At 51.1% G+C, this 12,196-nt stretch overlaps 5 protein-coding genes across 5 annotated transcripts; 1 reads left to right on the top strand and 4 right to left on the bottom strand.

Annotated features, from left to right (window-relative positions):
• Positions 1-1,862: 1,862 nt before the first annotated feature.
• On the bottom strand, positions 1,863-2,970 carry LOC125955200 (TM2 domain-containing protein CG10795). Its single transcript, XM_049686189.1, has 2 exons — positions 2,584-2,970; positions 1,863-2,494 (listed from the first exon to the last, which is right to left on the bottom strand). The coding sequence occupies exons 1-2, from the start codon at positions 2,874-2,876 to the stop codon at positions 2,218-2,220; spliced, it is 570 nt and encodes a 189-aa protein (XP_049542146.1). The 5' UTR covers positions 2,877-2,970; the 3' UTR covers positions 1,863-2,217.
• A 175-nt stretch (positions 2,971-3,145) lies between these two features.
• On the bottom strand, positions 3,146-4,679 carry LOC125955720 (facilitated trehalose transporter Tret1-like). The gene is made up of 2 exons (XM_049686864.1): positions 4,622-4,679; positions 3,146-4,527 (listed from the first exon to the last, which is right to left on the bottom strand). Exons 1-2 carry the CDS (start codon positions 4,677-4,679, stop codon positions 3,146-3,148), a joined length of 1,440 nt encoding a protein of 479 aa, XP_049542821.1.
• A 1,654-nt stretch (positions 4,680-6,333) lies between these two features.
• Positions 6,334-8,069, top strand: LOC125955193 (facilitated trehalose transporter Tret1-like). Its single transcript, XM_049686182.1, has 2 exons — positions 6,334-6,400; positions 6,688-8,069. The coding sequence occupies exons 1-2, from the start codon at positions 6,334-6,336 to the stop codon at positions 8,067-8,069; spliced, it is 1,449 nt and encodes a 482-aa protein (XP_049542139.1).
• Positions 8,070-8,131: 62 nt separating this feature from the next.
• On the bottom strand, positions 8,132-10,821 carry LOC125955190 (RINT1-like protein). The gene is made up of 5 exons (XM_049686180.1): positions 10,588-10,821; positions 9,693-10,514; positions 9,390-9,615; positions 8,512-9,313; positions 8,132-8,442 (listed from the first exon to the last, which is right to left on the bottom strand). Exons 1-5 carry the CDS (start codon positions 10,726-10,728, stop codon positions 8,250-8,252), a joined length of 2,184 nt encoding a protein of 727 aa, XP_049542137.1. The 5' UTR covers positions 10,729-10,821; the 3' UTR covers positions 8,132-8,249.
• Positions 10,822-10,892: 71 nt separating this feature from the next.
• LOC125955199 (chromatin accessibility complex protein 1) lies at positions 10,893-12,139 on the bottom strand. Its single transcript, XM_049686188.1, has 2 exons — positions 11,902-12,139; positions 10,893-11,827 (listed from the first exon to the last, which is right to left on the bottom strand). Exons 1-2 carry the CDS (start codon positions 12,016-12,018, stop codon positions 11,297-11,299), a joined length of 648 nt encoding a protein of 215 aa, XP_049542145.1. The 5' UTR covers positions 12,019-12,139; the 3' UTR covers positions 10,893-11,296.
• Between the last annotated feature and the right edge of the window lie 57 nt (positions 12,140-12,196).

The raw sequence follows: 12,196 nt of genomic DNA on the forward strand, positions 1-12,196 counted from the left end.
CACGTCCACGTCCTGAACGTCGTGTGCCATGGAATGGCACAGATACCACCATTTGAGGGTGCGCTTTCGGTTATCCGGAATCACCTGCTTCTCCCCAGCCCTAGGTCCACCCAGAAATTCCCAAATCGAGGAAAGCAAGCAGGAAGGTGTGGCCTGGGGTCTGGGGTGGTGGTTGGGTGTTCTTGACACACATAAATTCGGTTGTTATGTTTAATGTTGCTTTCCACCAGCGAATCGTCGGCGAACGATGGAAGAAGCTGTCTCATCGGGGAGGTGTGTGGTGTGCGGCGTGGTGGTTGTTTGGAACATTTCGCAACATTTCGATGCTGCCTGCGCGCCCGTTTATGGTATGGCCAATGGTGGTGGCGGGTGAAAAGGGGGAAACGTAGGACTACGGCTAGTGGCTGGCTGGTGGTAGAGGTTAGTTTTGTTCGAGGAACGCGCTGGAATGCGGTGCTGCTGTAGACACGGTTACGCTCGGATGTGCATTCGTTATCCTTTTCGATCCATTTCGATTAGCTTCACCAGTAGTTGGTTGCAGGTTCATGAACTGTATCGTTGCTGCTGCTTCATTGTAGTCTGTGAGCGAATATCGCACTGAATAAGCACAAAATCGGTAGCCACCCGAAGGCGAAGATGATATTGTCGATCAAACCTTAACGCTAAGGATATGCTGGTCTCGGAAGCATGATGCGGCTAGCAAGGAGTTTCCTGCTGTCATCCAGCTCGAGGTCATCATATGCAGCAGTAGCTTCCATCGTGTCGTCTTCTTCACTTCCTCGCTAACCATTTGTTGTCCGCTGACAGGCCGGCCGGCGGTCTGATTGGAACCGAGCGAACGGGATTGATGGACAGGAAAATGATGGCCATTTCACGGACTTCAAATTCCCCAAATTTCACCGCTCATGCAGAAATGATTACATTTCAGTGATCGTTTACTGACGCTGTACCTATCCGTTGGGCTGACCTTGATCGAGAATTGTGTTGTTTGGTCGTAAAATGTATGACAAATTGACTTCCAGCCTACTACTGCTACTGCCTACCTCTACGCATGCAGATCCATCATCGCTGAAGCCCAGAGGTTACTTTGACTTTCAATATAGCGTTCACGGCGCATGAGGCACGTGATGGTGGAATGCTGAGAATGCAAATTTGCGGGCAATTCGCGTTCGTCTTTTCGAGCGAACGGGACGCATGGGGTATTGTTTATGATTCCTTGACTCCCACCACTATCACCGCCGCGACTCCTTCCCAATGAAGCACTAGGACGACGAGTGTAACCGATTTGGCACATCATTTATCCATCATTTCCCGCGCCCCGCGCATGGCTGGCCACCGTTGGGGCGCGATGGGTATAGATCAAACGGTACACACCGCGGTTCGGGCCACCACCATCACCACCGCCACCGGCGGTAGCAACTGCTAGCAGTCTGAGGAGCGCGCGCACGCCTCGTTTCACCAGAAAGCATCGTAAATTGGTGGTCCCTTTTGTGGTTTCGTATCGTATCCGTACGGATGGCCCTTTTCGGCAGTGAAACTGGAATTTGCACAACAAACCCTCTGACTGTCTGCTGCTGCTACTCCCAGTTGTGGCCAATCGCGGCCAAGAGCGCATCGTAAATTCGGTTCGCGAACTGTCGCACCACCGCAATGGCAATGGCATCGATACACGCACAGGACAAGCGGGCCGGGCTGGGCAGGCAGGTGGTTAAGGACACGGCCAAACTGGAAGAAAAATAAGAGCAGTCTGTTTACCGACCCATATTCCACCGATTTCAATAGGTGCTTCGAAGTCGCTTCGCTTCTTTCTATCGATCAAAGAGGTCGCTGCTCATTTATGCTTATTCGATTCCAAAGGTTTTATTGGAGGCCATCCTGCAATGGCCAGCACAAACTGGGCAGACTAATTCTATGGTACCACACCGCAGCTTTTCGATTGCATCCCGCTTCGATGGGGCGTCTCGCTGGCGTATGAAGTCTATCTGGTGGTGTATTAACATTTTTATTCTTACGAATTGTAACGGTTTCTATTACTACTCGGCTATCTATTCGTATCACATTATGCTATCCCCGATTCCTCACAAAATACGGGAGCAATCAGGAGTTCTCGTTTGTAAGATCTCTCGTGGAAAGGAATCGTGGCACAGCCGATTCCTCCATCTCGACTCAGTTCAGCGTCTTTGGCCACCGGGATAGCCGGAAAACGTTGGCCAGCAATCACCAGTTATCCTGCGGTAACCTGTACGTCCAGTTATCGCTCCGCACCACCGTTATCACTGGGCCGTAGTAGGGGATGATGTATGCCGATCCATCGGCTGGTCCAACGACCTGTGTCGCTATCAGTATCACGTCAACCAGCTGACCGAGAAACATAAAACCGAGTGTACAGAACTTCAGCAATCCCAGTGCCGGGTATCCGAGGTAGAATCGATCCGCTCCGAACATTCCCAAAAACACGGACAGCAGCAGGGCCGTATCGAAGTGATAACCATTGCTGCAAGTAAGCGAAGGGAAAGAATTAACAAAAATCGGCCTCCCCCGAATAAATCCTGGCATCCTTGTGCTCGAGGGTGCAACACTCACGTCCATTTGCAGGGCAGTTCCCGGGTGAAGCTGGCATTCTTCGTCTCGCTACATACAATACCATCGGCCGCTATGCACCAGACGCGAGCCTTGTTCTCCTTGGTGCATCCGTATAGCTGCTGGGTGCGGGGATCGATCTGGCGCAGCGACGGATCCGGACAGAGGAACTGACCCATCCGCAAACTGTTGCAATCTATTTCCGCCTCCTGCGACGTCGGTAGCAGCGATACCAGCACTAGCAAACCAGCGATTGCTGCTGAGCGAACATGGAACAGGCAGGGAAGGTACACCATGTTCTTGCTTAGGTTTAATCTACTTAAATAAGAGTTTTTTAACGAATTTTTCGGTAAAATTCACGGCACGGCGGCAGCACGATAAGATTTTGTTTGTTTACAAACCAAGCGCCTTTGACATTACCTGCTCACTATGGCGGTGAGAAATCGACTCAAAATTCTCACTCACGTATTTGAATTTCCATCCACGTGATTGGTCGCACGTGTTTCCTGAATTAGAACAGAACGCTCGCAAAGATACGGCACATAATTCTTTATTGAGATCTCTGTTAACATAATAATTGCCTCCTCTGTTTCAACTCTTCAGTGTGCTGAGTTCCCGTTGAGCCACTCTTACCCCTTTGCATGATCTCCTGTATTCGCTCGAACGATTGGCCTTTCGTTTCCGGTATAATGTAGTAGATCAACACCCCGGTCACGGCGGTACAGCCGGCAAAGATCCAGAACGAAACGTACGTACCGGCCCCATCGGAAATGACCTGGAATAGCTTGACGACCGAAAACACGACCGCCGAAGTGATCACCGCAAACACGGTGTTCGCCATCGCTTTAATATGCTTCGGGAACACCTCCCCAAGGATGGCAAACGGAACAGTGGCCAACCCGACCGCGAACGAAACAATAAACACCAGCACGGCCACAAACGGTATCCAGCCGTGGGCGGCTCCCGGTTCCGGCGAAAGCTCACCCGCATTATCGAGCGTAAAGTACACGGCACAAGTAGTCAACCCAACGAATGAACCGGCGGTCGAGATGAGCAGCAGCGGTCGACGTCCAGTACGATCGACGAGGAAGGTCGGTAACATCACGGAACCAAGCTGTACCAGGGCGAGCACAATCGATAGCTCGGCCGCCGACAACGGAAGCGCCAACCGAGAGAAGATGGTCTGTGAGTAGCCGAGGATGGCATTAATACCGGTCAATTGCATACCGAGCGATAGGAGCAGAATGATGAGAAGGCTTTTCCGGTTTGTCGGGACAAACAATTGACCTAGAGGGTTACTCGTTGTCTGCTTGCTATGCTCAACCAGCTTTTTCATGCGTCCCAACTCACTAATGATGGCCTCGTCACGCCGTAACCATCGTAGACTGCTGGCGGCAGCTTGATCGTCACCACGAGCCAGCAGGTAGTACGGTGTCTCGGGCATCCAGGCGAACACGACACAAAACAGGGCGGGAAAAGCCAGCGATATCCATGCCAGCGCCCGGAAGCCTACATACGGACCGATCGAGTACTGGAGCAGAAAGGCCAGCTTGGCCATGACCGTCACTAACACGCCGGTCGAACCACGGACCGCGTCCGATGATATTTCACCGAGATAGATCGGAGTGACGGAGTAGGCGAGCCCGTAACCGAATCCATGGAGCAACCGAGCCGCGTACAGTACACCGATGGATTGGGCAAAGGCGATCATTACCCAACCGGCCACTATTGGGAGCGCCGATCCCATCAGTACCTTCCAGCGACCGTACCGATCGACGAGCAGGCCACAAGCGATCGGACCGAACAGGGCACCAATCGAGAGCAGTGACACAATCCATGAACCTTCATCGGCAGTGATGGGTATGGGGGAATCGGGACCACGGAGCATCGGTATCGCCGGTGAAGACCAGCCTGCACAGGCTACCGACGCCACCAGGGATGAGGTTGCTGGAAATTAAAAGAGAAAAAGGGAAAAGTTAAGGAAAGGATACATCAGAGAACAGCTTGGTAGCAAGTCGACCGCCCAATGCACCCATGTTACCTGCAAGAGCGGCAAGATACTCATTACGATACTGTCCACGTCGGGTTGTCGGTGTCATCATTGTCTGCTGCAATCGCTGCTGAACTGCCGCTGCCGTGTGCTACTGCTCACTGTCGGCAACGAAATGTCTTCCATTTCAGGGGGTGGCGACTGTAGCGGTGGATGTGCCTTACCTGGAGCAAGTTTTATGATTTTTTCTTCCCAAATCAACCACGACAAATGTGTGATATGGAAGGTTTACGGCACAATGGTACCATCCAGCCATAAAAGAGATCTTTCGAAACAGCGACGATCCTGCCGCTATCAGATTGAATGGCACGCGGCCAAGGCTAGGACATTAGGATGGGATAGCTACAGCCGAATCAGCGGTACGGACAGAGCACCGACAGCAGCAGCAGCAGCAGCAGCAGTAAGTTGGGAGCTGCAGCTGCAGCGATAACAGTTGATATCGGAACAGCCTTCATAAATCTCTTATCTAGAGCACCATTCTCTTGGGAGGAGTGTCATTAGCGTCGCGTAGACCACATCGTAGCTCACGGCTTACCTCGTTTATTCTCGACAAAGTTCATTGGTCGTCCAGATGTGAAGATCCCATATGGAACATGGAAGACAAATCCTGGCAAACTGACGACGGATTATCGTGAAAAGATATATGTATTCTCCTGGAGGGGGGGGACGAAGCTATTTTCATATGCGCATCTGAGACTTGAACCGTGTCCAGAAGCGACGAACGCGGATAAGAATTAGCGAGGAGAATTATCAAAAGGATGTTTGGTCCGGTATGTTCGGAAGAAAAATAGAGGAATCGAAACAATTCAGAACTTAGGAGACATATTTTCTTCTCTTCTTTAGCTATTCACTGTTTTTTTTTTAAATAATTAGTTCAGAATAGATCGAATAATTGCTGTTCTGTTCAAGACTTACTTATGAACCGTATTCCTAATTCTGCGCGAACGCTACTATGATGACAGAAACGCATGATAACCAAGCTTAGCAACCATAGCATAGTCAGCATAATCACCATTGACAATATTTCAGTGGTCAAGGCGGGATTTAGGCGAATGGAAGACGACGACCCAGCCCAGAAGTAAGTAAATATAGATACATGCACTTCGTTATCGTGTCTTTGATTTTAAGCCAAACAGCAATCGTGGGCTTATCGTCGTATGATAAAGGGGTATCACATTGGATAGCTACTGCTGTGATTATCGATAAGCGATGCGCGACAACCACAACCATCGTACGCATCAGGCGCTAGAGGTGTCCGAGTTCCGATTACTCCCAAATCGCCATATCGATGACGTCATGATGGAGGCGCTTCCCAAGGGGTAGCGTCAGCCGGCGCTTATCGGAAGGCTCGTCATCATCGGATGATAGGCCGAACGACAGCCACCGGATTGTTATCCGGTGTCTGGCCAAAGTAGAAAACATAAATACGACCGCACGCGTGGTCGAGCCTATCGGCATTTGACCGTTACTGGTACGGAATAGCGCTCATCGATCACCGTCTTGGACGCATTAATCGACAGCTAATCAAACTGTATTGCGGGAGGGAATCAATGAGCCAATAAATCAGCCAGTACCTCCAGCGACGGTCAGTCCGGTATCTGCGCTAGACCTGTTCGCTGCTAGTGGTCAGCTCGCCTTAACTCCTTCGCGTTAGTTCCGCAGACAACCAAACAGTCAAACAGTCAGCCAATTCCATCAGCAAAATGGGATTCATCGACAATTTAAAGGATTTTCGAAAGTATTCGAACCAATATCTGGCCGCTTTTACTGGTAAGAATCACAAAATCTTATGTCCCACCAGGCCACCGTGGAAGAGGTAATCTCTTACTCAATCGCCGGCAAGTCATCGGGCAATATAAGATAACCAATGGTGGCGACCTCTCATCCTCGGTGCTACTGCTGTGGGTGTACATTTTTGCATAATGACTAGCCCGGTGTGCCTGCTTATCTTATCATTCATCCGGTGTATTTGTAATTGGCCAAAATTGAAGAGGACAGGCGAAGCCGCCTGAGCAGACTGAGTTTATGATCGTGGATGTTTTTGTTTGGCCAAACAGGAACGCTCCTTATGCTATCGGTGGCAGCATCGTACGGTTGGACATCGCCCACCCTGCCAAGGCTGTTGGCCGACGACTCACCTCTTCCGCTAACACCCGACGAGAGCTCCTGGGTTGTGTCGATCCTCGTACTCACCTCCATCGCTGGACCGGTCCTATCGGCCTGGTTAATAGATAAGTTTGGCCGTAAACTGACCCTGCTCCTTGCCGTACTGCCCAGCATCGTCGGATGGATACTGATCGGGGTTGGTGAGTCGGTCGCGGTACTGTTTGTATCGCGGGCGCTCAGCGGTATCTCCTATGGTATGGCTTACTCATCTATGCCGCTCTATCTGGGCGAGATCGCATCCGATCGGATACGTGGTTCCATCGGTACGCTACTAACGGTGATGGCCAAAACGGGAATTCTGCTAGAATACGCCATCGGTCCGTACGTTGGTTATACTACGCTGGCCTGGATTTCGATCGCCTTCCCAGTGACCTTTTTTGCGTTATTCCTATGGCTACCGGAATCCCCGTACTATCTGCTCGGTAAGCAGCAAACGGAGCAAGCCGAACAGAACCTTCGCTGGTTGCGACGGGCTAGCGATGTCCGAACCGAACTGGCCATGATGCAGGCAGCCGTCGAGCGATCGAAGCACAACCGAGGCACCTTTCGCGATCTGCTGAATCGTGGCAATCGGCGTAGTTTGATCATTATCATGGGATTAGGTGCGTTGCAGCAACTATGCGGTAGCCAGGCCGTGATCGCGTACTCGCAGCAAATCTTCGATCAGGTTAACATCGGCCTGAAAGCACACGAATCGTCCATCATCATGGCCGTCATTCAGTTGGTTACGGCGGCCCTCTCTTCCTCGATTGTCGATCGCGTCGGACGTCGACCGTTACTGCTGTTCTCCACCGTAGGCTGTGCGATCGGGACGTTCATCGTCGGGCTGTACTTTTTCCTTGATCAACAAGAGGTTGACCTTGATGGTATCGGTTGGATACCGCTCGTCGTGATCATGCTGTACATCGTGTGCTACACCATCGGACTAGCGACCGTTCCATTTGCCATCCTGGGAGAGATTTTTCCCGCGAACGTAAAGGCGGTCGCCGCCGCCCTTTACACCATGTTTGCCGGTTCTGTTGGTTTCGGTGTGTCCAAGCTGTACCAGCTAATATCGGATGAGGCCGGAACGTACGTTTCCTTCTGGATCTTTGCCGCCTTTTCCGCCGGTTTCGTCGTGTTCGTGTTTGCGCTCGTACCGGAGACGAAAGGGAAACCACTCGACCAGATTCTGATCGAAATGCATACCGCTACCTGCCGGAATATCAACTGCTTCCGACAGAGAAAGCACTCTAAGCATCAGGACCATTCATCGGTAGACAGTGTTCCGTGAGACTACTTTATCGTGACACCGTCGTAGACCTTTCGAGTAACATGATCTTCTAGTATTTCGGTTGCATAGAGTGTAAAACAAATAAATATTATTTAACAAAATATTTCACTTTTCCCCGTGTTAACGTATAAGAACGATCTGGAATCTGTTTTTGGTTCGCGTTTCAACAATCGCAACGCATTAAACAATCGATGGCATATCATTCCTTCGATCGAGCACTTCGAGCGCGGAGCTGCGATTGAAGATGGTCATGCCTACTTCTCGGAGGGCCCGCGTTATTTCCTCACTGTCCGTTGTTTCACCGCGTAGCGTCTCGCGCAGCAGCACGGCCGTGCCGAGTGGAAGCGTAAATAGAATGCAAACGTCATGGATCCTGTTGAAAATGGAGAACAGACCATCATAAGCTAAGGCCACACCGCATCACATCGCGCCCTCAGCTTACCGTTTGAACAGCAGTTTCGGTTCGATAGCGTACTGGCCGAACAGCGGGAACAGATTGCGCGTCATGTCATAGTGAAACTGCTGGATACCACCGGGCGAGAACTTGGTATTCATAATCATGCTCGTCAGCAGCCACTCGTCCAGCTGGCCAGCAACCATGCGGAGCACAATGGTGAACACATTGGCCGACAGTTCGTGGTACAGGTCGTGCAGGAGCTTAATGATCGTCTGAAACATTTCGCTCGCCGTCGGCGACAACGTGAGCGATTCCTTGACATCGTGCATCGCCATCGAGGGCCACAGATCGTGCCGATATGGTCGCGAGCGGGCCGTGATTTCGTACACAATCCACGTCACTATCCGTTGCACCAGCGTACGCTGCCAGTGATCGAGCTCTTCGATGGTGCGATCGAACACGGAGTTTATGTTTTGCCCGTCCGTACCATGCAGGGCGGCATGCAGATGCAGATAGTGTACGTTTTCGCCCCACTCGCGCAGCACCGACGTGAGATAGTTGATGGCGTTAATGATTTTCGTTGGGTTCACTTCCATCGCGCTATCATTGTAAAGCTGCACTAGCCGGCGCCGGAAGTTATCGATCAGTTTGAGTTGCAGATCGAGAAACTGAAGCTGCTGACCGGGCTGCGGTAGACCGCAGTAGCGCTCCTTTATTGCATCTAGCAGGCGCGCAAACTGATCGGCACATTTGGGAATCTTGAGCTCGTCCAAGTTGGCTGGATCTAGCAGCTCGAACGGATCCTCCGTGTCCGTATTCAGCATTGCGTCCATCTTGTCCGTGGTAACTATGTTGAAACGAAAGAACGAGGAGTGGCATTAGCGCAGAATAATCATAACCACAGACAAGAACCCCGTACTCACACTTCTCTTCAATAGCCATCCACTTGAGGAAGTATACCGGTTGCAGAAGGACCGACATTACGCTGGGTAAACTGCTCGGATAGCCGAGCAGGTTCCGTAGCTCCGTTTCGAATGCTAGCACCTCGTCAATGAGATGAGCAAAGAGGGCTTCGTCTCGCACAATGTGCTCAATATCGGCAATCAATTTCTCCACGGCCAACTGCACAAGGCCCCTCACGAATTCAAGCTACAGCACAATCAAATCGGTAGAAACGCCGCAATTACAATAATGAATGAACAACGTATTTCATTTGCATCGCTCACCCTCACGCTGCTGTCCGCTATGCCCGCCCTGAGTGCCGGCGATTGAAAGTGCTGACCGACGAAAATGTGGTTCTCCTTTGCCCACGTTAGCACCTGTGTCAGGTACCATTCTGGGCGGTCCATCCGGTTCGTTAGCTTGGTGCCGGTGAAGTGAAACTGAAAGCGTAACCGGAACGGTTTCACAAACAGCTCCACCGGTGCCGAGTATGGTGGGCTGATGATCCAAGGTGTTAGCTTCACGTTCAGCAGCTCCTGATCGCCGGGCGGTAGCTTCAACAGAAACAGATGCTCCGACAGCTGCACCAGCTTGCTGATGTGTTCCTTCGATGGATTGAATTGTTCCAGTGTTTGGTTGAGGTTGGGCCAGCGGACCTTTTTCAGTAGAGCTTCGAACTCGGCCGAATACTTGGCCCGCAACACCTCGTGCCAGTGAAAGGCGGTGTTCCGAGCGTACATTTTAAGTTGCGGCGCCTCAATACCTCGGAGGCGATCGAGAATACTGTTCGGACCGGCCAGGGCAACGTAAAGTGCAACCGGTTTTGTATCATCCTTCCCGTTGACCGACACCTCCAGCTCCTGGCTAATGTGTTGGATGTCCTGGACGAGCGTCAGATAATCGCGTACCGTCTGGAGTTCTCGAATCCGTTCCAACCTCCCACCGATATCGTTCATCAGTTCTCGGTGTGTTTCGATCCGCTGGACAATCTTCTCCTCGTATTCATCCACGGTGGCTTCCTTCGATTCCAGCTCCTGTATGTTCGTTTGGCTGGTCTCCACCATACTCTTCACGCTCGGAATGCAATCGTCCTTGGTTAAGGTGATCTAAGGAAGCGATGGAACCCATGGAAAAAAGTTAGGAGACAAGTTTCCCGATCGAAGTTCTCACCAACCGTACCCGATCACGCAGATCTTCCAACTTGGACCGATAAAACTTGACCATGTCTGCACATTTATGCATATTTTTCAGATCCGCATCCAACTCTTGGTTGAAGCGCGCGATTAACCTTTGGTCCACCTCACTCCTTTCGGATGCCATTTTCCACTCCGCGGCGATTTTACAATCGATCTACCAACCAAGGATTCCGGGTTCAATTTTCCAAACCAGAGACCGCCAGCGAATCAACACATCAGCACGTATGATTTTGACGTTTCTCTTTATCAAAACACGAAACACTGGGAGTAATTTCTCGACTACGGACAACATTTTTTAGCCGGTCCGGCTCTTAAATTACACGCCTCGTAGATTCAGTTCGTATAAATTTTATTGTTTGTTCATCTGGGGCTTGATTTGCTTCTGCTACTGCTGCTGCTGGTGCTGCTGCTGCTCTCACTCCCTGTCTCTCTACACTGTCAACAGTCCAACATTTTAAAATGAAGAAACTGTACACAGTATCAGATCGTTTCTTTGGGACACAAACGGATTTCCTAGATAAATACATCTCACATGCGTACCTGGACGCTTAGACAACAATCTTTGACTCACGCGACAGCAGCAGCAGCGGCTGAACAGCGTGCGCGCGTACCGGTGCCCCTGGTGGGAGGCAGCTGTGAGTTCTTTTATCTTTAAGGGGAACTTCTTTTGGGTGGAAGGATGGAATGGCTCTTCATCGAGCATTTCTTCCACTGGTGCTGGTGCTGCTAACAGCTGCTCCGGTTGCTGCTGCTGCTGCTGCTGCTGCTGGACCTCGTTTTTGTTTAGCCGGTGGCTTCTTATTGCTGGTGTTTTTGATATTTTCCTTCTCGTCCGAGCTGGATTCGATCGAGATGACGCTGTTGCTGTCGCCACTCGATGACGCTGAATCGACACTGTCCCCCTCGGGATCCGCTTTACCCTTGCCGTCCTCTATCACTTCCACATCGTCGTTATCCTCCTCCTCTTCCGCTTCCACCTCCTCCTCACCGGCATCTTCATCATCCTCCTCCTCTTCCTCCTCATTACTATCCGTGTCCTCGTCCGTGTCCCGCTTGTTAGCCATCATCGCTTTATACGATTTGACGGTGATCTTCTTCGGCAGGATGGCTTGCAGGAACTCGAGTGTGTCCTCTTTCTCAACGTACTTGGCCAGGTCTTTGTATTCCAGTGTTTTCCGGCCCGCATTATGTGCTCCCTTGGCCATGTGTTCGATGAACATCTCCTGTTGTTAGGGAAAGCAGAACCTACGTTAAATCGAGGCTCCCGGAAGGTGGTTACATGATACCAGCAACATACCCCCGCTCGACACATCAGGAACAGCGCTTCCTGGTTGATGTTTCCCATGTCCGGCGACGTCTTCATCACTGTCCGTATTCTCGCCATCGGTAGCTGTGTTAACCTTTCGTTATCCATGCTTGTGATTGGCGGCAGGTATGGTCAAACTGCGGAATAAAATAACCGGCGACGAGAAACAGCCGCAAACATAAAACTAGCGCGATTGATTTCCCAAAACGACGCCACCGCCGTGCCGCAACAACGCCGTAAACAACGGGCTTGACAGGCGCCGATTGCACAAACACCATCAAGAACA

Source organism: Anopheles darlingi, chromosome 3, assembly GCF_943734745.1.
Source record: "Anopheles darlingi chromosome 3, idAnoDarlMG_H_01, whole genome shotgun sequence".
NCBI classification, from domain to species: Eukaryota; Metazoa; Arthropoda; class Insecta; order Diptera; family Culicidae; genus Anopheles; species Anopheles darlingi.

What these genes read in the sequence shown, in the direction of transcription:
- LOC125955200 (XM_049686189.1), bottom strand. Translation starts at nt 2,876, where the DNA reads ATGGTGTACCTTCCCTGCCTGTTCCATGTTCGCTCAGCAGCAATCGCT. An exon ending in GAACTGCCCTGCAAATGGAC is followed by an intron (nt 2,495 to 2,583) that starts GTGAGTGTTGCA and finishes GCTTACTTGCAG; the next exon opens with CAATGGTTATCACTTCGATA.
- LOC125955190 (XM_049686180.1), bottom strand. Translation starts at nt 10,728, where the DNA reads ATGGCATCCGAAAGGAGTGAGGTGGACCAAAGGTTAATCGCGCGCTTC. An exon ending in TGGAAGATCTGCGTGATCGG is followed by an intron (nt 10,515 to 10,587) that starts GTACGGTTGGTG and finishes TCGCTTCCTTAG; the next exon opens with ATCACCTTAACCAAGGACGA. An exon ending in CCGAAACTGCTGTTCAAACG is followed by an intron (nt 8,443 to 8,511) that starts GTAAGCTGAGGG and finishes CATTTTCAACAG; the next exon opens with GATCCATGACGTTTGCATTC.
- LOC125955720 (XM_049686864.1), bottom strand. Translation starts at nt 4,679, where the DNA reads ATGACACCGACAACCCGACGTGGACAGTATCGTAATGAGTATCTTGCC. An exon ending in GTATCTTGCCGCTCTTGCAG is followed by an intron (nt 4,528 to 4,621) that starts GTAACATGGGTG and finishes TTTAATTTCCAG; the next exon opens with CAACCTCATCCCTGGTGGCG.
- LOC125955199 (XM_049686188.1), bottom strand. Translation starts at nt 12,018, where the DNA reads ATGGATAACGAAAGGTTAACACAGCTACCGATGGCGAGAATACGGACA. An exon ending in TCCTGATGTGTCGAGCGGGG is followed by an intron (nt 11,828 to 11,901) that starts GTATGTTGCTGG and finishes CCCTAACAACAG; the next exon opens with GAGATGTTCATCGAACACAT.
- LOC125955193 (XM_049686182.1), top strand. Translation starts at nt 6,334, where the DNA reads ATGGGATTCATCGACAATTTAAAGGATTTTCGAAAGTATTCGAACCAA. An exon ending in ATATCTGGCCGCTTTTACTG is followed by an intron (nt 6,401 to 6,687) that starts GTAAGAATCACA and finishes TTGGCCAAACAG; the next exon opens with GAACGCTCCTTATGCTATCG.